Below are 25,760 nucleotides of genomic sequence, written 5' to 3'. Positions count from 1 at the left end.
CAGCTGGCATGAAACAGTGTTTCTCTTTACAGCACACTGTGCACCTCTAAACAGCAGAATTTGCAATACAATACCTGATCATATTACATCAATAAGCAGTACAGCATGGCAAGGTAAGCTTATTTTTTTTTAGGTGAGGTGCTGTGCCTGAGAAAATGCCACTCAGTCATACGAAATCCTCATACAGACTGTCCCATGAAAGTCAGTGACCACAGCAGGCTGAGCAGGCACCATGCCTGCAGGCTACACGGCTACGCGTACATATATACGTCTACTGTAAACAAAGACATTCGGAGAACACTTACATGTCTGCACGTACGTATTTTGTTACTGTTTTCAGACTTGTGAACTTTTTTTAATCAAACATTTGCTATTCATCCACATTAAAACAGGGGGGAAAAAATAGTCACTCTGTGCTGTCCACAAGCTTTCTGCATGTAACACACATTGTTTAATCATATCGGTCATAGCTAGAGACCTTTTTATTGCAGCATGATTTCATCTTCAAACTATTCCAATATCCACTTGTGTACAGTAGGTTACCCATTTATAGGTTTCTAATAAAAGCAAATCTTCCTTAAGTGGCTATTACTGGATTTCTCCTTCCAGCTGAGGGATAAGCAGAATCCTGGGCTTTAAAAAGATCTCTAGTGGGCTGAATAAGAAAGTGACAACTGAAGAATGTCATGGCAAAACTTCAATATGTTCTAATTACAGCACCATTAACGAGAAGAACATTTGTCAGATCGGAACATTCATCACGTTTAGCGTAGACACACTGAAATCATCTAGTCACATAAGACTCTGAAAATTTTCTGCTTCTCTAGTTAAATGCTACAGGAGGTAGTGTGGCAATACAAGGTAAGTTGCACCATCTGGAAATAATTAATCCTTTTTTTAAAAAAAAATAAATCAAGGCCTTTTAGGAATCTGCACAGTCTGTTGCTAAAGAAAATTATGTATTTATTTTCTTTTAAAAATTAACTGAAATACAACTTTAGGAAATGCCTGTTTGTTACATTTAGATACATAGTTTGAGACTGACTTATTTCCAAAGTGTTCCTTCACAGAAAGCTATATTCACATGCACCTTAAATGTCTTCTACGTTCTCCACCATACTACACCTCATCACAATACTTACAATAAAAAGGCTAACCTGTAGATTTTTCAGACATTGACATTTAGTATGAACATCTGCAATGTAGAAGAAACCCTGAATAGTAATTTGATTGCACCAAGACAGATGTCGGCTGGTAAAATAATAAGGCACAGTACTATGTATAGGGAACATGGGTTATTCTTTTAGCAACACAGACTTACTGACCTAGCTAGCCCGTTTGCGAGAAGTGGGTTTGGATTAAAGTCACTGCACTCCGCGAGCACAGGGACAACGTTCACCTATCCAAGACTGCTCTGATGACCCCAAGGATTTTACACATTACAGCAGGAGTTAAACTGTGAGATGATCAGTGGAGTTTTAGAACATGCAAGGGCTCTTTTATGGGGAGGCTGAAGCATATACACTTCCCCCAAACCCTTATCAAACTCATAATAAAAAAAATAATCAAGTGGTATCTGTGATAAGCACTGGGTATAACAACACGATGTCCAGTTTTCAAAACTGCCAGGTACCCACAGTTCTGAGTGCTCAACACGTGCAAACGCTACAGGTTTTTTCATGGAAGTCTCTCAGCACGGTTTGTGTTGAACCTCAGCTGAGTGCTGCAGAGAAGTACCACAGATCTTTCCCTGTTATTTCGGCTCTCCACTTCCACAACAGTATTAAATTTTGGCAGGCAGGGGATTTGTATCAATCATTTCAGCAGAGATCTCTGGGTGCAGAATCAGCCTTTTGCTTGTATGGCTAGGATTAGTAAGACATTGCTGAGATCATCATGTATATGTTTCACAGCCAAAACAGCTATCAGTATTAAACAAGGAGAGAGAAAAAAAAAAAAGCAAAAAAAAAAAAAAAGCGCTGTAGTCTGCAGCAAACACCCCTTTAAAAAGGACCCTAGGTTTATTTTGGAGGTAGTTTTAAAGAGGATGACCATTGCAAAGAACCTCCACTGATAAAATTGCTGCTTAAAAAGTTTTCAACTGCATGAAAGTCCTAACAGGTCACAACACTTGTAAGCAAATTCAGATTGAGCAACACACTCACTCTTCCACAGAAGTCACTTTAAAGCTTTCCAGTTAGTCCGTGGTGAATTCTTAGGTCACCAGACAACTACAGTTCCTATTCAAGCTGGATGGGAAGGATAAAAAAAACACTCTAGTGAGGAGTATCTGTTGTACGCAGATCTCTAGAATCAGGTCACTGTTGTGAAACAAGCTTCACATTCAGCCGTCGGCGTTAGTAAGATCCAACCTGCAAAGAACTAAAGGCAGCTTGGGTGGGTGTCTCATCTGTGGTACTACGTTCCGCAGGGAAGAGGACTATTTCACTGTCCGCTGAGTCCCAATAAAAACAAGTTTCTCCCTGCAACTTGGACAGGCAGATATTTGGACCCCAGCATAAAAGCAATGTGTACCCGTCAGATGTGAAGCTCCTGCCTTGTCATTCGTTTCTATAAAAATTCTGCTAAACCAAACAGTTCCTAAAAATGCACAGTAACAGAGCATGTTATTTACAATACAGAGACTAACAGCATAGTAAAATGGAGGGAACATTATAAGGAACATTTTAAAACAAGTTTGGGTGACTTTTATAAACGGGATGTCTGTTTTGCTGTAGACCCAAGTAATTTGCATTTGTTTTGTGCTAACTTCCTAGGAGAACATGACTGAAGTTCCAGTGGAACCTCGCTAGTGCTGGCAGATTAACAAATCTGCCAAGCGAATTTACCACAAAAATAAAAGCTGCTCTGTTACTCTGTTTAGACAGGTTTAGCTTTAGACTACTTTTAACATTCTAACCAGTACCACAATGAAGGAAAATGGTGAATTTCTGGCGATTTCAGACCTCACTATTGTTTAGCTTTCCAAAAATCAAAGCATGAATTTGAGGTTTGATCGCACGTCAGTGGAGACGGACACTGTGACCGTGACCACCCTTTATAAATGACACCGTCCAGTGGCACAGACCACGGTCCAGCCCTCCACGCGCGGCTGTGGGCAATTCACAGGGAACTCAGCGAGTCAAGTGCTTGCAGGGACGATTCCTCAGCTCTCTCCCAGATACAAGATCTACTGGCTCACTTGGAGGGCTCTCCCAGTTCGAGAATACCGTGTCACACCACTGACTGAAAGCAAACATTTTATAAAGAAAATGGAGCTTAGTAATTGGAAATAAGACCAAAATATTCTTAGCTGTATTCCCTGGGTTCTGAGGAAGTCCTTTTCAATATAGTACAAATCTGCTGATGCTGCCTCCTTTTCCTTCTCACCTACTGTGGCTATACAGAGCCCCAGCACAGTTAACTACGCACTTGATTTTAAAATATAGTAGTCCCAGGTAAGAAAGATCCAGTCTTAAACATAGACAATGCATAACGGGCACCTTGTGCAGTCAGGTCATGCTGAAGAATTTTCTATATAAAAAGCAACGTTCTTGCCAGCCAATTACTTTATCTGCAGTTTTACAGCACCAACCTTAAGTGAGATTATTGCGTATACACCAGAGGCTGTTGTTACATTAGATTTGCCTCAGTAACTAGCTGCCAGAAGTCACAGAATGATTATTCTGCATTTGGCAATTTATTGATGAAAACGGTTTAGAACCAAGATACTGCTCTGTGTTCCTAAGAGAAGACCTGTTTGTACAGCTCCTAGCGTACCAACACTCGCCCGACTTCCACCAGGCTCCAGACACTACCGTCACTTTACAGTCTCTACATAATAAAGTGCTTTTCTATGCATCTTTCCTAACAAGGTATTGCTCCTGAAAGGTTCCTTTCTCCTCACTCAACAGGTGTATTTTGTAAAAATATGCATAGAGTAAAGGACAGAGGAGGAAGAAGAATGTTTCTGGTTTCTGAAAACTTGCAACATCTATTAGAGATTCTACTAAAAATCAATAGTATCTTCTGCCACTTCCCCCCCAAAATCCACTTCCCCGATTCTCCATTCAAATAAAACTTCATTCAGCCAAGCAAAATAAAAAAATACCAGCCATACATTATTTTGACATGAACTATAAACATACCATAGGCGCTGGTATTACTTGTAGCTGCACAGAAAAAGGTTAGACTGTTATTTTAATGTTATTACTAAGCTCAATGAATTTACACTTGTAAAACAAAAGAACTTGGAAAAGCTATGTACACGAGAACCTCAGTTCAAACAACAGTCCTGGAAAATTTGGAGCTTTGGTTGTGTCTTTTTATACAGGTCTCCACCCAACATTTCACCAGTGCTGTAATTAAACAGAGCAGAGGAGAAAATGCAGCCCCATCTTCTCAAAGGGAGGGTCCTGTACTGAACACATGGTCACCTTATCTTAAAAATCACCTGGATAATTCCTTTGTTTGTATACTGAAAGCCTCCTTGTTTTAACATTGAAAAAAGAACTGCTACAGAGAAACTCGTTAAATTTAAAACCTTCTGTTCATAAAAGCTCTAAATTGTATTCAAAATTGTGTTCAGGCACCTGGCAAGAGATCAGATGTTTTTGCACATGGACTCGGGCCATGTGGCTGCAAGAAGCAACAACCCGAACAAGTTGTGCTGTTGTCATTACACGTCACACCACCTTTTCATGTTCTTGGAAGATAAAGGAAGAGGAAATACAAGCTCATATATTTAAAGAATGAGAAAACGTAGGCATCTCTCTCTCAAAGACCTGAAGAAATACGACTAGACATAAAACAATTCTTCCCATAACATATTTTCATTTGGATCTACCAGTTCTTGCACCTTATCAATCTTTCCTGGCACTTCACATTTTATGCTTCAAGTTCAGACAAGCTTCCAAATATTAGGCGAGCACCCCACCCCACCCCCATCATTTTCTAGTTACAGCCCTGGGCCTTAAAAATTTTCACTTGTCTGATAGGGGTGGCATGTTTGCTTTTTAATAAAAGAGCTCCATGTAAGTCAATGGAATTCACTCTACACACACACAAAAAAAATAATTTGTAAAATGACCAGAACGTCAAACATGGATGCAAAACAGCTCTTTAAGTTCAATGTTTTTGTGTTGGGAACAACACAGGAAAACAAACACGCACACACCTGGCAGAACTGATGATTTAAATTTGAGCTCCAAAGAAACATAGGATTGATTCATTAGCCCTGAACAAACTGGCCCACACATGATGGACCAGTTATGATCTTGAATTCCCCTACTGGCTTTCCATAAACTTTTAAGGGAAGTAGCAAGTGTACAGAAGTTAGGAGTTTTATTTAGATATATCCTGTACTTCATGGCATTTCTATACTCCTTTAGAAAAAAAAATAATACTCAGATGATAAAATTTCAACACCAAACTCCTTTGGTGCCTATAACCCATGGTATTTTAAAAATCTCAGTCAGGATAGATAAGGGAAAAGCAGCACAGAGAAATAAAACTCTTCAAACATTAAGTTAGCAATTTGCAAGTAAGTTCCTAATGCATTATATTAACACGTTTGTGCTTTTGACAACAGATGTAAAAATTTCCCCAGAATAAAAAGAGTTCAGTTGGAGATTAACTGAAAATACGTACTTTGAATTGACTTCTCTTGCTCTTTTAAGCAAAAGAATCTGTTAAACTGTCCTGATAAGAAATAGATTGATTCCTAAAACAGCATTATTAGATAGCTCGTCTGCCAAACTGTCTTGTACTCAACAGCTGGGCTGACCTACCCAGTAATGTAATACGCACCACATTGAAAGTGAAACAATTGGAGAAAAATTAGCCCTTTAAACGTGTACATTTTGACTGAACTTTTTATATTCAAGATTTAGCCTCTAATAAAAAGTAAATCCATTAAAAACCTCTGCATTTAACTTCCTTACACATTATTTAACAAACAATTAAAATACAAGGTATGTATTCTGGAAATACATAACACTATTAGCTGACCAGTTTGGGTAGCACAGTACATAGAGGTATACTGCCATTGGAGTCGGATGTTAAATTAGCCCTCAGCTTGTTGGCCACTCCAACTACGGGGGGCAACTTGGAACCTATTCCTGTGAAAGAACTTGTATAGCTAGAAATCCGTTTAGCGGAGGTTTTATCAGTGCTAGGTGGTTTGGGCATTCGTTTACAAATCCAAGGGTGCCTTAAAGCTTGATTCGGAGTCATGCGTGTGGAAGGATCCCAGCTGAGACATTCTTTTAAGAATTCTATAAACAAGGGATCGTCGCAGCCTTTTAGTGCCGTCACCCAGTCTTTGTTCCCTGGAGCGCCTCGTATTTTACCCCGGCGTGATCGACTCCCGTTGAGGGTCACTCTTCCATCTGCGTGTGTAGTTACAGTGCAGTAGCGAGGATGGCCCTTAGAGTTGATGAAGTTCTTGGCTCGCTTGGATTGATCCAAAAGCTTCTGAGGTGGCATCCCAAGAAGTTCCATCATACAAGCCAGTTGGTCTCCCTCATCCTCTCCAGGAAAAAGAGGGTATCCAGTCAATAGCTCCACCAGAATACAGCCAAAACTCCACATGTCTATGGGCATCCCATAGCGACTGCCCAAAATTACCTCTGGTGCCCGATAAAATCGGGATTGAATGTATGTGTAGACTCTTTGGTGCTCAAAACAGCTGGACCCAAAATCTATAACCTTGATTCCACTCCTCCCTTGCTGTTTTAGGAGGATATTTTCTGGCTTCAGGTCACAGTGTATGATTTTGTTTCTATAAAGGGCATCCAAACACTGCAGTATAGAGTGAGCAAACTTGCGCACCAGTTGGATACTGAAGCCCTGAAACTTATTTCTTTTAATCAGCTCATACAGGTTCATACTCAAGAGTTCAAAGGTCATACAGATGTGGTTCCGAAAGGTGAAGCTTTCCAGCATGTGAATAACATTCATACTGCCTGTTTTATCCTGCTTCTTCAGGTGCTCCAGAATCCGGATTTCTTCTGCCGCTTGGCGATGGAATCTCTTTTCATTGCGAACCATCTTTAAGGCTAAGTGTTGGTGAAGCTTGTGATCGTAGACTTTTGCAACTTGTCCAAAACTGCCCTTGCCAATGATTTTGAGTACTTCATACCGGTAGGCAAGATGGTCATGGGGCACGTGAATGTAGCTGCCTTGGTCATCATCGTAACCTCCATTGTTGGGACCGCCAATCACTCCTTGCCTCTTTTTTGCAGCTGGACCCACAAAGTAAATTTCAGAAAAATTAAATATCTCTTGCTGCTCATAAGCAGATAACTGATGTTTGTACTGTTTGACAGCTTGCTCCGGAGCTTGGGAAATGGCTTTATGTGCTTTTGAGGAACTACCACCACCTTTAGAAGTGCTTATTCCCTCTATACTTTTATCTTTTGTCAGGGAAGGGAGAGATCTTTCTGAACCAGTAATGCCTGCAGACTGAAGAGCATTACTCCTTCTGTTGCCAGAGTCCTCAAATAATTGCTCCACTTTGACCTGACTTCCAGTCAGAGGGTGATCCTTCATTGCAAGTTTGTTGCTAGAAATCTACAGATGGGGAGGGAAAAAAAACAACCACCTTTTAAAGGACAGACTAAGAATAAAATCAATACCACATGAAACAAAACCAGTAACTTTAACAGGGTTTTTTTGCATTTCTATCAGGAACAAATATAAAGCGTGGGACGTAAACTAACTCAAATTACAGGCATAGTTACAGAAGGGTACACAAAGAGAATGCAACATACTGAAACAAGCACTTGCACAAAGTTAGTGGTACTTTTTAAGTCCATAAAGGATAAACCCTAGCCAGTCACACACACAAAGACACAATACCTATCTTTACTAGCATGTACGGAGTCAGCAGATAGCTGGGGGAACAGCTATGTTTAGCTTTAACTGTGGGTGCAGCAAACAACCAACGACAGATGCAACTTGCACCTGTCTGAAACATGCAGCACAATGAACATGCAGGGAAGTGTCAGGAATATTGCAAAGACAAGCGTGCTGAAGGAAGACAAAGAAATGACAGCAGGAGATATTACGGCTGGTGTAACCAAGCTGAACAAGGAGCAAAGGATGACAGAGCAAGACAAGATAAACCATAGGTTTTTTTTCAACTCCCTGTGAAAGCATGATAGCTGCACAACTATCTTAAGACAGACTTGGAAGCTTTGAATAATCAAGAATATCTCTTACTCCAACTTAGTTGACAGCAGTCTGTAACCACTGCCTCTTACTACCATATGTTAAAATATTTACATCTGAAATGAATGCGTAGAAGGTGAGAAAAGCACTGTGAAATTTTTCAAGCTTGTTATTTTTACAATTTAGTAAACGCTGAAATCCCTGGAATTCAGTTCTTTACTAGAACAGCAGTTATTCCCCTTTTCTACTGACTGACGCTCCATGCTGATAGACAGCAAAGAGGTGTTGTCTTACCCTGTGCAACACTGAAGAAGCCATGACTAGAGTAGCAACATCTGTTTTCCATTTTGTCCTTTAATCTAAAAATAAAGATTTGAGACACATGCCAAACCGATTCCCTGAAAACCAAAATAACTACACAGGAATCAAACAAAAAAATATAAATAAACCTGCAGATCCACAGCAATAAAACCAAATTCCTTTTTAGTTACATACAATCCAACATCTCGGCACAGTCAGTAAATAAGGGAAGTGAAAGTTCTTGCCAAAAACAACTAAACACGTCTTTTAAGAGTCTGTCTGTTGGTGCTGCTTTGAAATGTTAGCTCTTGCTCAAAAGCCCCCCAAAAATGGACACTTCCTGCAGAAGTCAGTCCTTGTCAATGGAGACCAGAGGCCATTGGATATATCCTCCAAAGTTCCACTACTCTGGGTCCTATCAACTAAAAAAATACAGTGTACTGTAAAAGACACGCCTTTCCAGAAAGTCTTAAATAAAAAAACAAAGCCCAACCCTGGTAACTTAGGATAAACGCCTTTTTGTCAGAGTCTGGCTGAACCCCGGAGATAAGAATGACATTTTCAGAACTGGCTAAAAGACTATTCAGGCCAGCAGACTCAAACAGTAAGTTTACAAATAAACAGAGAACATAAGCACAGAACAAGGTTCACACTCATTTGTTTTCTGAGCTTTTGGGGTAGGGGGATGAACCAAAACAAAACAAGCCTGTCCTACAGCAGAAGTCTTATTTTCACGTCGGCAATCAAAACTTGATATTCTTCCTAAATGGGTTTGGATTCTATGCACAACAGAAGCAGCTTTTTATCGCTGTGGTTCATGATAGACAGAACTGCACCCTTGCAGCCAGCCTCCCTGACGCAGAGCATTGCCATGGCAGGGCTCTGCGGAGCAGCCTTCTCTAGCTGGAGGAGCTAATTACCTACCAAGACTCCAAAACATGCTACTATATTGTGGAAATGCTACTTAACTATGTAAATTTCTTTCAAGTATTTGATTTCCAAAAAATGGTGTTAGTGGCTGCATGTCATCAAGTGTAGCAACATGATGAAGTGTGAAAGCCTTGCAAACAGTGCTAAATCTAAATAGTCTCCATCCAGGAGCAATAGCAACTCTGCTAATGCTGCCGTTCTCTAGCAAACATTTTGTACCTTTAAATCCCTAAATAAACAAAGATTTTGTTATTCCACGTATCCTGGAACTATTTCTTTAACGAGAAAACTATGGCTTTGGATCTCAAACTCGACTCAACAGCCATTCAAGTACCAAGAAGTTTCATTCTCAGGGGACTACCAAAATCATTTGCCACATGACGATGAGACACAAATACAGATCTATCTTAACCTGAACTCAGACGAGCTATGCTTATAGTCAGATGACTTCTGGGTAACATCAGCTATCTTTCAACAGCTTCCTTTCACAAATCACAGGCTGCACAGGTTTTGTTTTATTGATAAAGTGCTATTAGCAGCCAAGAAATTAGACTGACAACAAAAGTGGTGCCCTGTTGAAGATTTTCACATCCTTGCAAAACATCATTTTAATTGAGAAGGAAACAGTTAACCCAGTTCCTACACAACTGGGTTTTTGCAAAAGTGTGTATCAGTTACTTTCTGAATAATGAATTAAACCCATGTATTCTCAAAGCAGAGATATTTATGTTCTCTTAAGCCAAGATGAAAAGAATGGACAGCTGTAGACACCAGAACTCTTCAATTCTCACGTAACACTACATCGTAGTACAAAAATCTTGCAAGGAGGAAACTGAACATCTCTTAATTCCAGATACCTTCCCCTTAAAACTGACCATCATGATTTCCATCCCTGCATCCTTCATCTCAGTTCCTGCTGGCAAGATACCACTATGGTTGTACTTTTTTGATGTGTCATCATGGTAAAACTAGGCATTTTATAATCCTTAATCTTGTCCTAAGAAGTTAACAGGCTTAGTGGCCAAAACACAGATGAAAAATAATATACACCAGTGAAGCAAAACATTCATAGAGTTATATTTGTGTCTAACTGGATAGTTCCATTCTACCAATTTCTGTTCAGTTACGATCTGAGGTTACACTACTATTTAAACACTGCAGTTTAAAAGTTCCCACATCCTGGGGGGGGAGGAATAAATTAACACACTACTCTTCGAGTTCTACTACTCCACAAATCTCTAAATTTATTCTGCTCTCCCTCAAAATTGCCAAAAAGGGAAAACACAGACCCATGCTACTGAGTTTGCTCAGTGAACAGCACAGACCAAACTAATTACTAGTATCTGTTACAAGAAATTCCCACAAGGTGATGATTTTCAAATGCACTGCACTCAGTGAAACGTCTATTTTCACTTTTTAGAGAGTGGGGTTTTAAAAAGCTCAAGCTCCTTCACTTCTGCCAGAATACAGCAAGAGCCAAAACACATTTAAACACCATAAAAAGGTCAGATCAGCTAAACATGACCACAACCAGCTCACCTGAATCAATTTAAGGAAAGATACCATAACTGCACATCTGCTGAGGACACAGCACTTACAAAGAAGCAAATAAACACCTTCTGTTCGTACAGAGCTATTTTGCTAGCAAAGCGGCACATAATGCCAAAGTTTTCAGAGGAGAAAGATACTTTTGTTAGATGTTTGGCAGTCATGCAAACCCACACTGTTCCTTCTGCTGCTCCTAAGTACTTATCTCTTGGAATTTTCATGAGGGAAACTAAAATGGAAACGTGCAAGAAGTACGTGTGGATTTACATACTTACTGACATACAAGGTGACATGGCCGAACACTTCAACCTTTTGCAGAATAACTTTCCTGATTTAAACATGAGCTGAGCGAGGATAGCAAGACAGGATTTCTGAGGCTGCCTAGCAAGTTCTACATTCAGCACAGTAAATACCACATCGTTTTTATGCTTAGCAAAAGCAACAGTGTTGATAAACTAGTAGAAATCTACAACATCCCACTAAATTTTTCTCAATAGGAAGACATCCAACTCCTTGATAGTTGCTGCTGCCAGACAACGCAAAGACCCAGACAGCTTTCAAATACTCACATTAGGTCTTCCAAGGGAAGGAAGTCCCGAAGGGCTGAGTTCTTCATTTGTAGACTCTTGGTACCTAATCTGATCTATCCTCATATAGGAGTCATATAATCCATCTCCAAACCTGGCTGGAAACATCCCATACACAAACAGGTTAGTGACAACAATTCACGCCGATACAAACGCTGAAGCGTACCCCACTCAGTGCCGGGTAGTCCGTGAGATCATCACTTCATTCGTTTTTTAAATGATCTTTAGGATTTAACTATGGCTTGATGTTAACACCACAACAGAGTGCAAAGCCCTTGGGAAATCTTAACTGACTATACTTTTAATTTAGAGCTCCTCTTTTTTTTTTTTTTTTTTAATCAACTTCTGCACTGCAAAGATATCCTTAAGGTACACGAATTAACATACTCCCCATTTTCCCTTAAGTAGAATAATCCCGCACCAGCCCCATCAAGAACAACAGAAAAGGAGCATACACTGCAATTCTTGCCGGGACTACCCTTTAAAGTAGGTTATCCCTTAAAACCGCTGTGTGGGAATCACAGTTGGCAGGTCTGCCGCGGGGGGGGGCGGGGGTGCCGATGTGCGCGGCGCCTGTGGAACTGCAGCTCTCGGCCGTTACAATTAAACTGCAAATAGTGTTAAAAACTTCCACCGCCGCGCTCAGGGCGGACCCCACAGCCCCGGGCCACCCCGGCGGGCCCGCAGCCGGGTGCGGGGCTCCCTCCCCGCGCTCGCCCTCCCTCAGGCCGCGGCCCGGCGGGACCCCCACGGCCTCCACCGGGGCGGGCCCGGGGCCGCCCCCGCCCGCTGCCCCCCGGGCCGGCCCCGCGGCCGCCGCCTCACCTGCGCCCAGGGGCGCCTCCGGCTTCCTGCCCAGCAGCATGGTGCCGGGGGGGGGGCGGCCCCCATCCCCCGCCGGGCCCCGCAGCCGCCGCTCGCCCGCGCTCCGCCGGTCAGCGCTGCCGCCGCCAGGCTGCGGCCGCCCGCCACCGGCCCGCCCGTTGCCACGGGAACGGCCCCCCCCGGCCCGCCCGCCGCCGGCCGGCGCCTGCGCAGTGGCGGCAGGGGGGGCGGAGGCGGCAGCGGGCCGGGCCGCGGGGCCTCTCGGCGCCGAGGGGCGGCCTGTCGCCGCGCCAGCCCCCTCCCCGCGGGCACTCGCTGCGTTTGTACCCGACACCTTCGCGTTTCATCACGGCTTTCTCAGCCCCGCCCCCCACCCGGTGCGTTCCCGGTGCCCCCCACCCCAGGGGACCCCTCAGCACAAAGCACTGAGGCGCTCGGAGGGGCAGGCTCCGCCAGAGACACCCCGCAGCGCCCCCGCGGGTCCGCGCCGGTCACCTCCCGGCTGTGGGGCGGCTGCGGGGCCCCTCGCACCGGCCCGGGGACCGCGGGGTCCCGGGCCGCAGCGGGCGGTCTCGGCCAGGCCGCGGGGAAGCGGTTTCCACCCGGACGCTTTTGTACCGCGGGACGGCGCCATGGCGGCTGCCGCGGCCTGAGGGGAGCGATCGCGGCGCCGGCCGGGCGCGCGGGCCCGCCATGTTCTCCAGGGCGTTCCGGGTGAGATCCAACACCGCCATCAAGGGGTCCGATCGGTGAGTGCTGGGCCGGAGCCCCCCGCCGCCCCCGGGGGGAGGCCCGCAGGCCGCGCTCCGCTGAGGGCAGCGGCTCCATCCCGCCTGCCGCGCTGGCTGTCCCGCTGCCCGGGCTGGGCCTGGAACCGGCCCGGGCTGGGCCTGGAACCGGGCCCGGCTGTGCCCCCAGCGAGCTGCGGGCAGGGCAGGCCGCGGCCTTTGTGATAAGCACAGCCTGCTGCTCTGAAAACGAACTGCCGCTTTTCCCCTTGAAGATGCTGACATAATTAAATTTAAATGAATTGTTGGGTCGAGGCCTGGCATATCCTTACTTTACTTTCATGTGCCTGCATAGGGATGCCAGGCTGACTGGCTGATCTTTTAGACTCACTTGGCGCTTCTGTGAATGACCACACAAACCCCCCTGGTGCCTGTCACCGTCTCTTAAACAACACTTAAAACTGGGGGGAGGGAGATCTGGCTGCACCCCTGCCCCTCCGTGCGGGCTGAGCAAGGCCCACACTCCCACATCTGTGCTCGGGTGCTCTGAGCAATAATGAAATCACGGTGCAAAATGAAGACAATGGCAGCAGCAGGAGCTGTAAGCAGATGTTTCAGGAAGATTATGAGCAGGGCAAGCACGTTTGGCCTTTTTCCAGTATTCTTCCAGCATACAACTGGTAAACCCAGACACAAATGCTTTGAATTATCTTCTGTGAAAAAGTGAGAATCTCATGAACAGCCAGCAAAATGGTAACTACTGATCTAGGAATCATTTTGAGGGAGATTGTCTAGACAGCTTTGTAACACATTTGTGATTTTATCATTACAGGAGAAAACTGCGAACTGATGTTGCAGCAGCTTTTCCTAACCTTAGTGCTGAACAATTGACTGAGTTTATTCCAAACAAGGAAGAGCTTAACGTCATCAAAATATACTGTCACAAAGGGGAGGCCGTCACTGTTTACATGAATAACAGGAACCCAGTACTGTTTGAAATTGAGAAAGCTCTGTATCCAACAGGTATGGGGAGTGGACTAGAATAATCCTCCCTCTTTACTTACTGGGCACCAACCTTTCCCCAAAAGATTTCCTTGTGTCCGTCTTAAGTACTTATCCTATCACCAAAGTACCGGTACACTTCGTAATCTTTGGTGTGTTTATTCTACCAACATCTTCGCAAAATCAGCGGCATTTCTAGATTCTTTCTGCAAAAAGAAAACTGATGTGCTCAGAGGTTAGAAACCAGGAAACAAGTCTTTCAAGTCATAGTTTAGCATCTTAGCCTGTTTTCTTTCTTTTGTCCATTGTAAGGTGTAATTGCAAGAAGTGTGATGTCCACTTCCAGGCAGCCCTGGAACTAGACAATTGTCCCGATATTCTATGCTTTTATTTTTCCCATGCCCAGCAATTCTTCCCTGTTAGGGTAGCATTTTAGCTCAAAGTGTCCTTGCTTTAAGGAAAATAATGCAAACATTCATCTGTGTCCTTTATACTATTCACAGGAACTTGAATTAACTAGCAGTTTATTTTTCTCTTATCACATCTACTGTTGTTCAGACTTCAGATTTCGTGATTACCTGAGTCACAGGAGAGTGTTTATTTGTAATTAGTGTTGTACTGCTTAGTCTTAAAGATGGGAAGAGGCAACAACTAGAGAAGTTTTTAATGATACATCTTTAAATTTGGTTCTGTTTTGGGACAGTGTACACTCTGTGGGTCTACCCAGATCTTCTCCCTGCTTTTTCAACATGGCCCCCAGTGCTACAGAAACTAGCAGGAGGAGCAGGTAAGAGGGCTAGAACTTGGTCACATTGCATTGCAAAAAGGAGTTGCATTCAGGGCTTTTTTGATGTTACCTTTCCCAGTGGCGAAAATGTACCTGCAACAAAAAACTATAAAGAATTAAGTACTCGAAAGTAATTCATTAATTATTTCCTAAAAATCATTTCCTAAAAAGGAAAATAAATTAGCTGTAAAAAGGTTTGTGAATGAAACAAAGTAGGTTAAGCTGTTTAAATGCAGTAACCTGTTCCATGTGGAAGTCTTGGATTTGGAAATACCTTCTCAGGGTGATCAGCAACTCTGAGTTGGGACACAGAACTGCCTGTGTCATTGGCCTGTCATTTTTATAACTTGAGCAGGCGAATTCCTTTGCTGCCACCCTGCCTTCTGTCAATTCAGATATGGATAAGCAGTGAGTTTATATTAGAACCTGCAATTGTAATCGCTGTCAAGCAAATTGTGGATTGTGCAGGTGAGGTTGGATTTGAATTCCTGGATTACTGGCTCTACCACCTAATTATGGATCAAGACTAACAAGAAAGGAGTCTCTTTTTTCTAGAACCTGCTTTGGATGCAGTTCAGACTTGGGAGAATCGGGTCTTTATAAATTTCAAATTGCTGAACTGCTCAACCAGATAAAAATTGCAGCCACTGCAGCCTTAGTCTGTAAATGGAAGCGTACGTGTAGGAAGAGACGTCTTTTTTCCATTACACCGTATCTAAAGTAGAACTCAAATCCCTCTGTTTACTTTGTTTGCTTTTGGGGAAATAAAGTGCTTGAATGTGTAGCTGTGATAGACATCTGAGCAAGCCTTGTTGCTGACTTGTAGTGACCTAGTTTCTGGGGGGAAAAAAAAATCTTGCTAATGGGGGAAGGACATTGCTGAAAGAGGGCTGCAGGTCATTCATCTCCCATGGCAACCAGGCTACCTCTGGGTACATTCCAAAGATAAGAAGCCGGCCACCGAGACAATGGCCAACAAAGGCAGAGGGAGGAGAGGTAGAACCACATCTCAGAAAGAAGAGGAAAAGCATGAGACTATCCAGTGCTGCAGAGGGAGGGAGCAGATTTAGGGAGTGTTCAGTTACTAAGAGGAGAAAGAAGGTGGTGCTATTCGCGGTATCTGTTCTGTGAATTCAAGTAGCTACTGTCTGCCCTATATATTTACATAATATACACATGCTGCTTACCTTGTCACGTTAAAGTCTTTGTGTGATTTCTATCCTCAGAGATGTGGAGCCTTGGTTGCAATTGCAGAGTTCATTCTAGATTTGCTGAATGTAGTTGTGACAGTGAATGGGAGGAAAAATATTGTTGGCTTCTTCAGCATACACATTAAATCTATGATGCTGAGAAAAATGTGAGATGCCTTCAAAACCAAACCATGGAACACAGGTCAGTCCATGAGACTGCAAGCTCTAGACAAGTAGCTGCTATGAGGGAGAGCAGATGCTCTTTACATAATTCTGTGATGACGTGATGCTGTACGTGCAGCATGGAAAACTGTTCTTTATTCACATGCCAGTTTATTCATCCCAGGTATGGGAAGCAGAAGGAAGTGCACCAGAAGGTGTACTGTTTCTGTCCAGATTAGCAAGGAGATGGTTAAGGCTGCTTCCTCATGCTGAGGAGAGTTCACAGCCGGCTGCAGCTCTCCTGTCAGATCAGGAGGATTGGGTCCAGTGACAAATTTTAGGCATTCTCTCTTCAGGGAGAGAGCTGCTGGGATAACCTGCCCTTGGGACAGGAAAGAGTAAATGGGTAGCTCCAGAAACATCTTGTTCCTTTCCCTTTCTTTGCTATTAATGAAGAGTAATGTTCTTTAGGTTGGGAGCTCATACCTTTCTGTTAAAAATAGTACTCCTTTCGGGCCTGACAGGGCAAGGGGCTGTGCACACACAGCTCTAATGCACTTCTGGGGGGATGTGCCCAGCACCCTTGTAAATTGGATCCCTTACTCCACGTGGTGGTAGCAAGAAGTGCTGCCTTACTAGGAGAAACAAAAGAATCGGGTTTTATCTGGCATGTGCTCAGCTATTAACAGGCTTGTGTTTTTGCTGAGTAACAGGAGGGACGGGGGTGGAGGAGGTAGTGGCTGGGCCTTTCATTGAGAAACGGATGTGCTTTATTCTTTTTTTCAGATCTGATGCTGCCAGGAGTTGTAGTGCCATCTTCTGGCCTCCCTCAAGTGGAGCGGGGCACGCTCTGTGCTGTCACCCTCTTGGGAAACAGGTACGGCGGATTCTTTAGTCCTATTTTTTTTAGAAACTGAAAATTAAGTGAAGCTGTTTTTACAGGAAGACTCTGGGGGTTTTGAGGAAATAAAAGCAGAATTGTTCTCGTGCATTTGATGCCTTGTGGGCCTATGGAAAATACAGTGGGCAAAAAAAAAAATCCACTTAAATTTCTGGGTTAGGATACGTTTGAGCTCCAGTAGACAGCTTCGCAGATCGGTTCTCTTGGACCTGTAGGGGCAGAACTGGTAGATTTGTTTTGAAACAGAGTAATTTTTTTAACAAAAGATTGTATTCTGCACAGTTGTCTTTTTGTCTATGAGGAAATTCAGAGTGAGGGAGCAGTGCTAAAGCTGTTGGGTTTTTCCCCCACTGCTAGTCTTTTTTGGCAGTGCATATGCTGCTTGTACTTCATTAAAGTAAAGAATGTGTCACTGCAGAACCTTCACTTCAGTATCACAGCTGCACATACCCTTGGCATTCTTTAGAAGACTTTACGTACCAGAAAGATAACCAGAATGTACCTAGATGCTTTATAAAAAAGCAGGTTGTAAAGAACAAGGACATCATAAAAGAAATTCACTGTATCGCAGTGGCACACTCTGTCTTTGTCCAAGTAGCACAGTGTGCTTGTGCCACCCTGCTGTAATATTCCCTTCTTTTCCCAGAGCTCCAGTAGCAGTTGCAGTTGCCACTATGTCCACTGCGGAGATGCTGGCTGCTGGAATGAAAGGGAAGGGCTTTGCTGTGTTGCATACTTACACGGATCACCTCTGGTGGGTATATTGCCAGGCATTCAGTAAAATGTGTCACAAGTCTCGTGTGTTTACTATAAGCAAAATCTGTGCCCTAGTAAGTTTAATCTGTTAGTTCAACATACCGAGTTCTTTGGGTACAGTTTAGATATGACCATATTAAGATTTCAGCTACACGTTTTTGATGACCACAGTTTTCTGATAGAAGCAGGTGTCTGTCCTGACATCTAGCCATGATAGACATATTGGAAATAGATATCTAAAATTATTCACTTGATTCAGTTCCTTGAACCTGAGTGTAATTATTACAGAAATAGAATCGTTTAGATTGGAAAAGGCCTTTAAGATCATCAAATCCAATCATTAACCCAACACTGCCAAGCCCACCACTAAACCACGTCCCTAAGCACCACAGCTACAAGTCTTTTAAATACCCACAGGGATGGTGACTTCAACCCCTTCCCTGGGCAGCCTGTTCCAATGCTTTCGGTGAAGACATTTTTCCTTATATCCAATCTAAACCTCCCCTGCAGAACTTGAAGTCATTTCCTCTTGTCCTGTCACTTGCAACTTGGAAGAAGACCCACAACTTCCCTGTTGCTCTGATTTTAGAACATCATCTTGTTCTCTAAAAAGTGACCTTTGAATTGTTTTTGTTTAAAAATGGTCAGCTGTGCCAGTCTTAACCAAATAAATGAGTTGCTCTGCATTTGGATTCAACTAGTCTGCTCAGTTTTAAATTAAGATTCATGGGGGGAACATATAGCTATGGAGGAAAATGAGTTAACAATAAATCTTACCATTTTGAGAATGCGGAAAAAGATCCATGCAGCTGCCAGTGCATGGATCAGGGTGACATTTGTTCATTGTCCTGTGGGTTTCAAAGCTGTAAACAGAAAGCTATGTTATGCTTTTTCTTCCTTTTATAGGGAATATGGTGACAAATCTTGTCCTCCTACCTTAGCTCCCTTGGTAACAGATTCTGCTGAAAAGGAGAGTGCTGGAGATGAGGAAGAGATGGAGGGGAGAGAGCCTGTCATCAGCTTCTCCACTGACCCGTTGCAGCATGTGGACGTTGGTGATTTGAGCCTGAAGGAGCGAGATGGTTGTGCAGTACTGATGGGAAAGGAGGAACCCCATGAGAACAGGGCTGCAGAAACAGCTGGGGATGCCAGCACAGAGGGTCGGCAGGAACCTGAAGACAATAGGACTCCACAAGGTATTTTTGCCTACAAATGAAACCAGGCTATGCCCCTTTGGTTTGCTGAAGCTGCTCACTGTGAGAACGGGGTACAGACAGTTCTGAAAGAAAGTCTGAAAGAAATGAATGCTGTGTTCTGAAAGAGAGACCACTCATGGCTTGCTTGTCCTTTTTTTTTTTTTTTTTTTTACCTGCAGAGCAAATGGACACATTATTTAATCAGTGCTTTTTTCATGCCTTAAAATGCAAAGTAAAGAAGTCAGATCTCCCTCTGCTCACCAGCACATTTCTACGCAGCCATATGTTCTCATGCTGGTATGTGGTAAGAAGGTTGTCTTTGGATGTGCATGCTGAGGTTTTGTCTTTAAAACTGTGGAAATCGAGTGTGATATTGAGGGTGAAGTTTCTGACTAAAAAGTAAAATTCAGTCCTTATCTAAGGTTATCTAAGGTTGTGCTCACTTCTTACATCAAATACTTTGATGTAAGGATTGTCCAGACCAAGATAGGCACTTGGTAACTAACTTGAGTTGGCTGACAATTGTTTCAAGATTGGTTAGCCACTTAAATGCCTGTTTGCCTACCTACAGGAACATCAGCACTACTTTCACTTATCATGTTCTATTTATAGCTTGTTTGAAGTAATTCTTTCTGTGTGTGGTTTGTATTTCCACTGTTAAGAAACTTCTAGCATAAGTAGCAAGATTTAAGAAGAAATGACGGGTGACTTATAACTAAAGAACTTTTCAAAAATCCATTTGTAGCCCTGCTGGACAACAACTGGACATAAAGAAATCAAGCTATAAGAAGGTGAGATTTTTCTGTCAGTTGTATGCATTAATGTAAATAAGAAATGGAAAGAGAGAAAAAGCTTGACGTCAAAATTGTTCAAGTGTTAGTAAAACAGACAAACAGAAAAACCTAGAAGCTGTTCTTTAAAAGCCAAGTTCTTCTCAACTCTCTGCTCCTGCGGGATCCAGGGAGAAAAGTAATCTTCCTGAAAGCATGAGCTTTGTTCTGCTTTGCGTGTAGCTAATGCTATCTGCCACTATATACTGTGATAGCTAATAAAGGGATCTCATTGGACGATGCAATTACTTGCAAGAAGACACCATTCCTTTTCTAAAGCTGTTAATAAACAAAAATGAGGAGAAAGGAGACGGTGTTGTCCCTGATGCGTAGGTGACAAGCAAAGACAAAGCACGTGGCCAAAGATCTCACAGGAGTCCATGTGAGATGTGCTGTGATTTGGCTAGGAACATCACAGAGCAAACAGATGGCAGACCTACAAAAGGAACATTGCTTGTACTGTTTTAGAGCCAGACAGAGCGACTCACTCTCCATAGCAGTTGTGTTTAGAGAAGCAAAGGTGGTGGTGGGTGTGTGTGTTAAAAAAAGTTTTTCTGATTTAGCAAGTAACTTTAGGGCAGTCAGAAACACCTGAACAAGAATTTAAAATGCTTGACTCCACGTTTCTGATTGTTGCTTCCTTCAGTTCTCTAAATTCCTGCAATGTATGCAGCAGCAGAAGATCTTACAAGTGAAGGAGCTAAACAAAGGTGTGGAGAGCATCGTGGAAGTGGACTGGAGACATCCAGAGTACGTAGAATATTGTAGTCTTTAAAAAAGTTGGTAGTCTGTGAAAGAAGGGAGCAGAATCTGCTGCTTCCACATCCATTACCTGTACTCTGAATTCGTTTTCTGAATGGCTGTAGCAGCCTTCGCTTCCTAATCTTACTATGTTAGGAAGGGGGTTTATACCCTGCTGCTGTACAACGTTGCTTATGTTTCCTGCTCTTGTAAAGTTCTTCCAAGTAAACTATATTCTTCCTTCTTTACTCAGGGGCATGGAGCATGCTTAAAGTCTGATGCCAGTGTCATGATTTCCACCTTTCCTTTCTTGTTAGTTGTACATTCATCCATAGAATTTAAGATCAAAAAGGACTGTTAAATGATCTGAAAGCTGCATATGGCTCTTTATCCTTGTGGGTGTACAAATTTTCCACAGAAGCAGCTTTGAAAACATTAGGGAGGATTCAATTCACTGCAATTTGTTGCAGTGTTACAATGACAAATTTCTGGCTTCTAGTAATAAAAGAGTTGCATTATCAAGCCTGTTAGCAGTCACTAAAAAGCATATTCCTTTGACAGTGTCTTGATAGTTTGTGTGAGTGAGTTTGTTGTTGGGGGAAGGGAGGCAAGAATGAAGGATGAAACCCATCAGGCAGTTTTCCATCTATTTAACAGACTCTAATGGTATGACTGTTTTATGCCATTCCAGTTTAACCAGGTCTCCCCCTCCCCATTCCAGCTTTGTGCTGGGACAACTCATTGTTCAGCTTTGAAATGAACTTAACCTGTCTAAACAATAACTCCGATAAAAAGATGACACCACTACTGAAAAAATGCTCATGAAACTACAGTCTTAGAATGTCATATAGGATTAAATCAAGTACTTTGCAAAATCAGAAGCCAAAGTTGTAATCTCAGGAAAATGAAACAAAAATAAAAAATGCTTTTCCATTACACATACTGATTTGCACAAACAATTTGACCCTTTCAGTTACTTATTACCCATTTCCTCTATCACTGTTTCCATTATCATTCTAAAGATTAATATAGTTACCTCACACCAAGAACATCCTGCTCATTCCTTCTGCATATCGGTACATCAGCTCTCTCTCGGAATTTCCCAGTGGGCCTGAAGCTTCCTGTTATGTAATGTCTCCTTGACAACTAATGGAGCAGAGAATATTTCTGTAGATATAAGCATATCTTTTCTCCTGCATTTGGAAAGAAGCAGAATTACTTTGACTTTTTGCATTAACTTTTCTCTCATTATACTTAGCCTTATCGTTAGGAGGCAGGCATACTCAAGCTCGGTTTGTCAATTCTCTTACCTTGAAGGTAAAAGGATGTGCAGCTCTCATCAGTGAAATGAGACTCCAGCTCCTGACTGATACAGTTCTTCCCTGTCTCTTCCAGAACCATCATTTATCAGTGACCACTGAAGAACTGTTCCAGCTTTTAAATGTCTGTACATTTGTGGAGAGTGCAGCTGGGGTTTTTTAAATTTAATTCTAGTGATTCCATGCAATGGGGCTGTGTCCTGTGAATTATGGCAGTTGTCTCTAATTATCGGAGTCAAATACTCTTAGAATAGCTGGAGAGATTTACTTTTTCCCCAACATATATGGCTCAGAGTGAAAAGTGTTTTAATCTCCTGAGTTAAGGTGCTTATTTTTTGTGCATCTTTGAAATGTGTGCAAGGACAAATTCAGTAATTGCAGCTAGTGCTCCAACATACTGTTCTTTCCTTATGTCCTTTAATCCACAAGCCTCCACTGTTCAATGGAATGCATTTGGAGGAACTTTTTGTGCGACTCTGCTAGGTTTTAGTTTCTCAGTGAAATGGAAGTGGTAAGTTTCAATCCCTTTTACTCACACCAAGTAATTCTCATTTCAGCATTAAAGCATTTGCAGTACCTGAAGGATTTTCTTCAGCCTCTACTGCCCAAGACAGCAAGAGTGAAGACAGAGAACAAGTGTACCATGCTCCTGAAATTATTCCACTTTATGGGGTCTCAACAAAAATGATCCCGCTCTTTCAGGAATCTGGACACAGGTAAGCACTAGAAAAGTACAACAAAATCATTGCTACATGAAGAGAGAGACTGACAAGCCTATGCTGTTACCGTTTTTTAGCCCTCATGGGGAGGGCCCTGTGATGCTGTCAGGAAAAACGATGGGAATCAAGAATGTATTCGTTGCTTCACAAAGGGAAGAAGGATAAGCAGCTGTGACAACTGTGTTCAGCAAGTACCGTACACCACTTCTCCCACAGCGGAGGAGGCAATAGCTCAAGTGTCAAAATCGATATATTTTACTTGGATTGTCTTAATTTGCCATTGGATAAAGCATATTCTGCCCACCCACAGTATGGTTTACTTAAAAGAGGATGCCCAGATAATTAAAGAACTCACTTGCCTCCTGGTGCCCTAGTCATGTCTGTTCCAATGTAGTTTGGAGGGCGCTCAGTGGCAGCCTTTCTTCAGCTGAGCACTTTTGTACAAGTTATCCGCAGTCCCCTCAAGTCAGAGGTGCCATTAGGGTCATCCTGCCAAACTAGGCTCCCAGAACCAACGGGTTTAGAGGCTCTGTAATTACTGCTGTGAGCCTTTTGTCTGGTTTACAGCAGCATAGATGTAACAAGAAATCACTCCCTAGCAGATGCATTTCAGTATTGAGCTATTGCTACCAAGTGTAGGTCAGGTTAGTTGCCATCCTGTCTTAGTGACAGAACCCAACGCTTAACTACTTCAGAGTAGTATGTTAAAAGGTGAAGTTTTCTTTCTCTTTAGAAAAGGCAGCATCCTCTCGAGCAGCGAGGTGAGAAACATCATCATTAACTATGTGAAGACTAATGAGTTGGTTGATGAAACTAACAAAAAGTAAGTAGACAGGGAGGTTGTCCTACCCTGCTTCCACAGGAGATGCTGAAGTTAGAGGAAGAACATGAGCTTGTCTGCTTCTAAAGTTTGGTTTTGTTTTGCAGCTTTGTAAAGGTGAATGCCATTCTGTGTGACTGTCTGTTAGACAAATCGGAACAAGATGAAATCTCAAACCTTAAATGGGATGACCTTTTCAGCAGGTGACTTTTCCCAGCGTAGTGTTTCAGTACTGTGCGGATTTATTGTGTGCAACTCAAAGCCATGTATTATCGGAGCTACCCAAGTTCTAACTTCCTGCTGGTAATACAGCAACAAAATATCCAGAGACCTTCACTTCAAGGATCTCTAATTCTTCATTTAAAAAGCATCTAGCATTAACTGTTGTTGTTAGGGGGGGTTTGTTTACCTGTTAACCACTTACCAGGGAAGGCTTCCTAAACAAACAGTGCCTGGTTCTGTTCATAATCTGTATTTATATATTTACAAAGCCATTCTTCGCAATAGATAGCTGAACATGCACTTTCTAGGTGGCAGTAGTCATCCTGCTCTTCATGTGCAGCACAACTTCTGCATTTATAACCTAAACCCACCTTTTAAATCCAAGAGGCCTGAGTATCTGACACAAGACCATTGTTCCCATATACTGAAAAACTTTGCTTAAATATCCCCAGTGTCTTACTTGCCTTGAGCCACTTCTCCACATGATGCTTCTGAGGCACCTCCGGCAGCTTCCTTTCTTTCTGAAGCCCAGTTTGCTCACAGAACAGTAACACAGTTTATGCTGAATTTTAAACTGAAGTTGCTTCATGGATCTGTGGACAATATAGCTGAACAATAGCTTCAAGGCAAAATTAAAGAAGGTTTTCCTTTACAAGAACCAATTTATAAATTTTTACCAGTAACAATCATCTAAGCTACAATTTTTGCAAGCCCGTAGACTAGTTTTCTTTTTAGTCAGTCCCTCTCTTAAGTGATAGCTAGGATGGAAGTCTTTGCATGAGATCATCATGCATGATCTTCTTAAGATACCAGTGCTTCTCACCTGTATAATCTTGGCTTTCCTGCAGTCTCAAGAACCTGTGAGAGGCTGCAGTGGAAAAGCACAGTCATCATCAGCCTTGCTGTACTGTACAGACTAATTGGATGTATAAACTTTGTTCAGGTGCCTTGAACGACTGCAGCCCTTACACCAGGTGACATTTTTTGGACAAGAACCCATCGTGAGGAAAGGAAACATTGAGCCCATCGACATAACTATAGCACAGAGATCATCAAATAAGAAGGTAAAAACCCTAAAATTAAGGGGTTTGAGCAGAATTCAGTTTCTGAGAGCAGCTTTGGCAGCTCGTTTTTCTGGGATGAATGAGACTTGACTTGCTAATACCTACAGCAGTGATGTTTGCAACAATTACTAAACCCCATAGGTGACAATTATCAAGAACCTCGAGCTGTATGGTCTAGACCCACAGTGTGTGGCCAACATTCTGCAACAAAAAGTACAAGCCAGTGCCACCATCACACCAGTACCAGGAACAAAAGACAGAGTTCAGGTCCAGATCCAAGGCAACCAAATCCATCATCTGGCCAAGATGCTGCTAGGTAAGTAAACTCGAACTGGGCCGGGACTGGTTACAGCAAGATACAGATTTTAATTCTTGAGCTTTGAATATTTACCTGAAGTGAACTCTTGGTTATGTTGCAGAAGAATACCAGCTACCTCGGAAATATATTCAAGGCCTTGAGAAGGCTCCAAAGCTTGGCCGCAAGAAGTAGGAGAAAAATCTACTGTAGGAATTACTCAGATCTCATTATTTATAGAAACGTTCTGCCAGCAAATCAAGGATAATGTACAGGCCATATTCACTCAAGAAATGAGTCCTGGATGTTTACAAGGTCTGGGATTCACCCAAATAATAATATTGCTCCAGTTGTTCATTTTTCATAAAAATAAAAAGCTGAATAAAACCCTTGGCATTATCCTTTTCCGTCTGTTTTCTAAAAGTTCTTGATGGTGCACCGGTTTTCTGGTTACAGTGCCTTTTGGCTAGTTTAACATTCCTGCTTTGCATCTTTTAGCAAAGGCATGGTAAGAGAACCTCCCCTGACACGTAAGCAAAGTCCATTCCAACACATTATCCTGGAACAGTCCGGTGTGTTCTGCCATAGACTGTGTCTGTCCAAAGTAAACACCATTTGGTTTTAGATTTTATCCTTTTAAACATTTCCAGGTATTCATACCAGACA

The 25,760-nt window shown here is 42.7% G+C and overlaps 2 protein-coding genes across 6 annotated transcripts; one reads left to right on the top strand and one right to left on the bottom strand.

Annotated features, from left to right (window-relative positions):
* Positions 1-682: 682 nt before the first annotated feature.
* Positions 683-12,533, bottom strand: DYRK3 (dual specificity tyrosine phosphorylation regulated kinase 3). Of its 3 annotated transcripts, none has more exons than XM_055820009.1 (3): positions 12,363-12,533; positions 11,520-11,635; positions 683-7,572 (listed from the first exon to the last, which is right to left on the bottom strand). In XM_055820009.1, the coding sequence occupies exons 1-3, from the start codon at positions 12,400-12,402 to the stop codon at positions 6,001-6,003; spliced, it is 1,728 nt and encodes a 575-aa protein (XP_055675984.1). In that variant the 5' UTR covers positions 12,403-12,533; the 3' UTR covers positions 683-6,000. The 3 variants fall into 3 exon arrangements, with proteins under 3 accessions (XP_055675984.1, XP_055675985.1, XP_055675986.1); XM_055820010.1 differs by having other exon boundaries at positions 11,520-11,631; positions 12,363-12,472; XM_055820011.1 differs by lacking the exon at positions 12,363-12,533 and adding an exon at positions 8,467-8,531 and having other exon boundaries at positions 11,520-11,600.
* Positions 12,534-12,859: 326 nt separating this feature from the next.
* EIF2D (eukaryotic translation initiation factor 2D) lies at positions 12,860-25,493 on the top strand. 3 transcript variants are annotated; one of them, XM_055820007.1, is made up of 15 exons: positions 12,863-13,111; positions 13,923-14,113; positions 14,796-14,879; positions 17,018-17,108; positions 17,779-17,886; positions 18,795-19,084; positions 19,264-19,381; positions 19,830-19,875; positions 20,561-20,664; positions 22,532-22,690; positions 23,427-23,516; positions 23,621-23,716; positions 24,679-24,799; positions 24,941-25,115; positions 25,219-25,493. In XM_055820007.1, exons 1-15 carry the CDS (start codon positions 13,056-13,058, stop codon positions 25,287-25,289), a joined length of 1,800 nt encoding a protein of 599 aa, XP_055675982.1. In that variant the 5' UTR covers positions 12,863-13,055; the 3' UTR covers positions 25,290-25,493. The 3 variants fall into 3 exon arrangements, with proteins under 3 accessions (XP_055675983.1, XP_055675982.1, XP_027652895.1); XM_055820008.1 differs by lacking the exon at positions 23,427-23,516 and having other exon boundaries at positions 12,860-13,111; XM_027797094.2 differs by lacking the exons at positions 12,863-13,111; positions 13,923-14,113 and adding an exon at positions 16,106-16,271.
* Positions 25,494-25,760: the final 267 nt, after the last annotated feature.

This window comes from Falco peregrinus, chromosome 16 (assembly GCF_023634155.1).
Source record: "Falco peregrinus isolate bFalPer1 chromosome 16, bFalPer1.pri, whole genome shotgun sequence".
Classification (NCBI taxonomy): Eukaryota; Metazoa; Chordata; class Aves; order Falconiformes; family Falconidae; genus Falco; species Falco peregrinus.
This window is presented reverse-complemented; position numbering and strand designations above follow the sequence as displayed.

Excerpts from the sequence above, each read along its gene's own strand:
- DYRK3 (XM_055820009.1), bottom strand. The coding sequence starts at position 12,402 with ATGCTGCTGGGCAGGAAGCCGGAGGCGCCCCTGGGCGCAG. Across the intron at positions 11,636-12,362 it reads GGAGGCGCCCCTGGGCGCAG|CCAGGTTTGGAGATGGATTA; the intron begins GTGAGGCGGCGG and ends GGATGTTTCCAG. Across the intron at positions 7,573-11,519 it reads CTTCCCTTGGAAGACCTAAT|ATTTCTAGCAACAAACTTGC; the intron begins GTGAGTATTTGA and ends CCCCATCTGTAG.
- EIF2D (XM_055820007.1), top strand. The coding sequence starts at position 13,056 with ATGTTCTCCAGGGCGTTCCGGGTGAGATCCAACACCGCCATCAAGGGG. Across the intron at positions 19,085-19,263 it reads AGACAATAGGACTCCACAAG|AGCAAATGGACACATTATTT; the intron begins GTATTTTTGCCT and ends TTTTACCTGCAG. Across the intron at positions 25,116-25,218 it reads TCTGGCCAAGATGCTGCTAG|AAGAATACCAGCTACCTCGG; the intron begins GTAAGTAAACTC and ends GTTATGTTGCAG.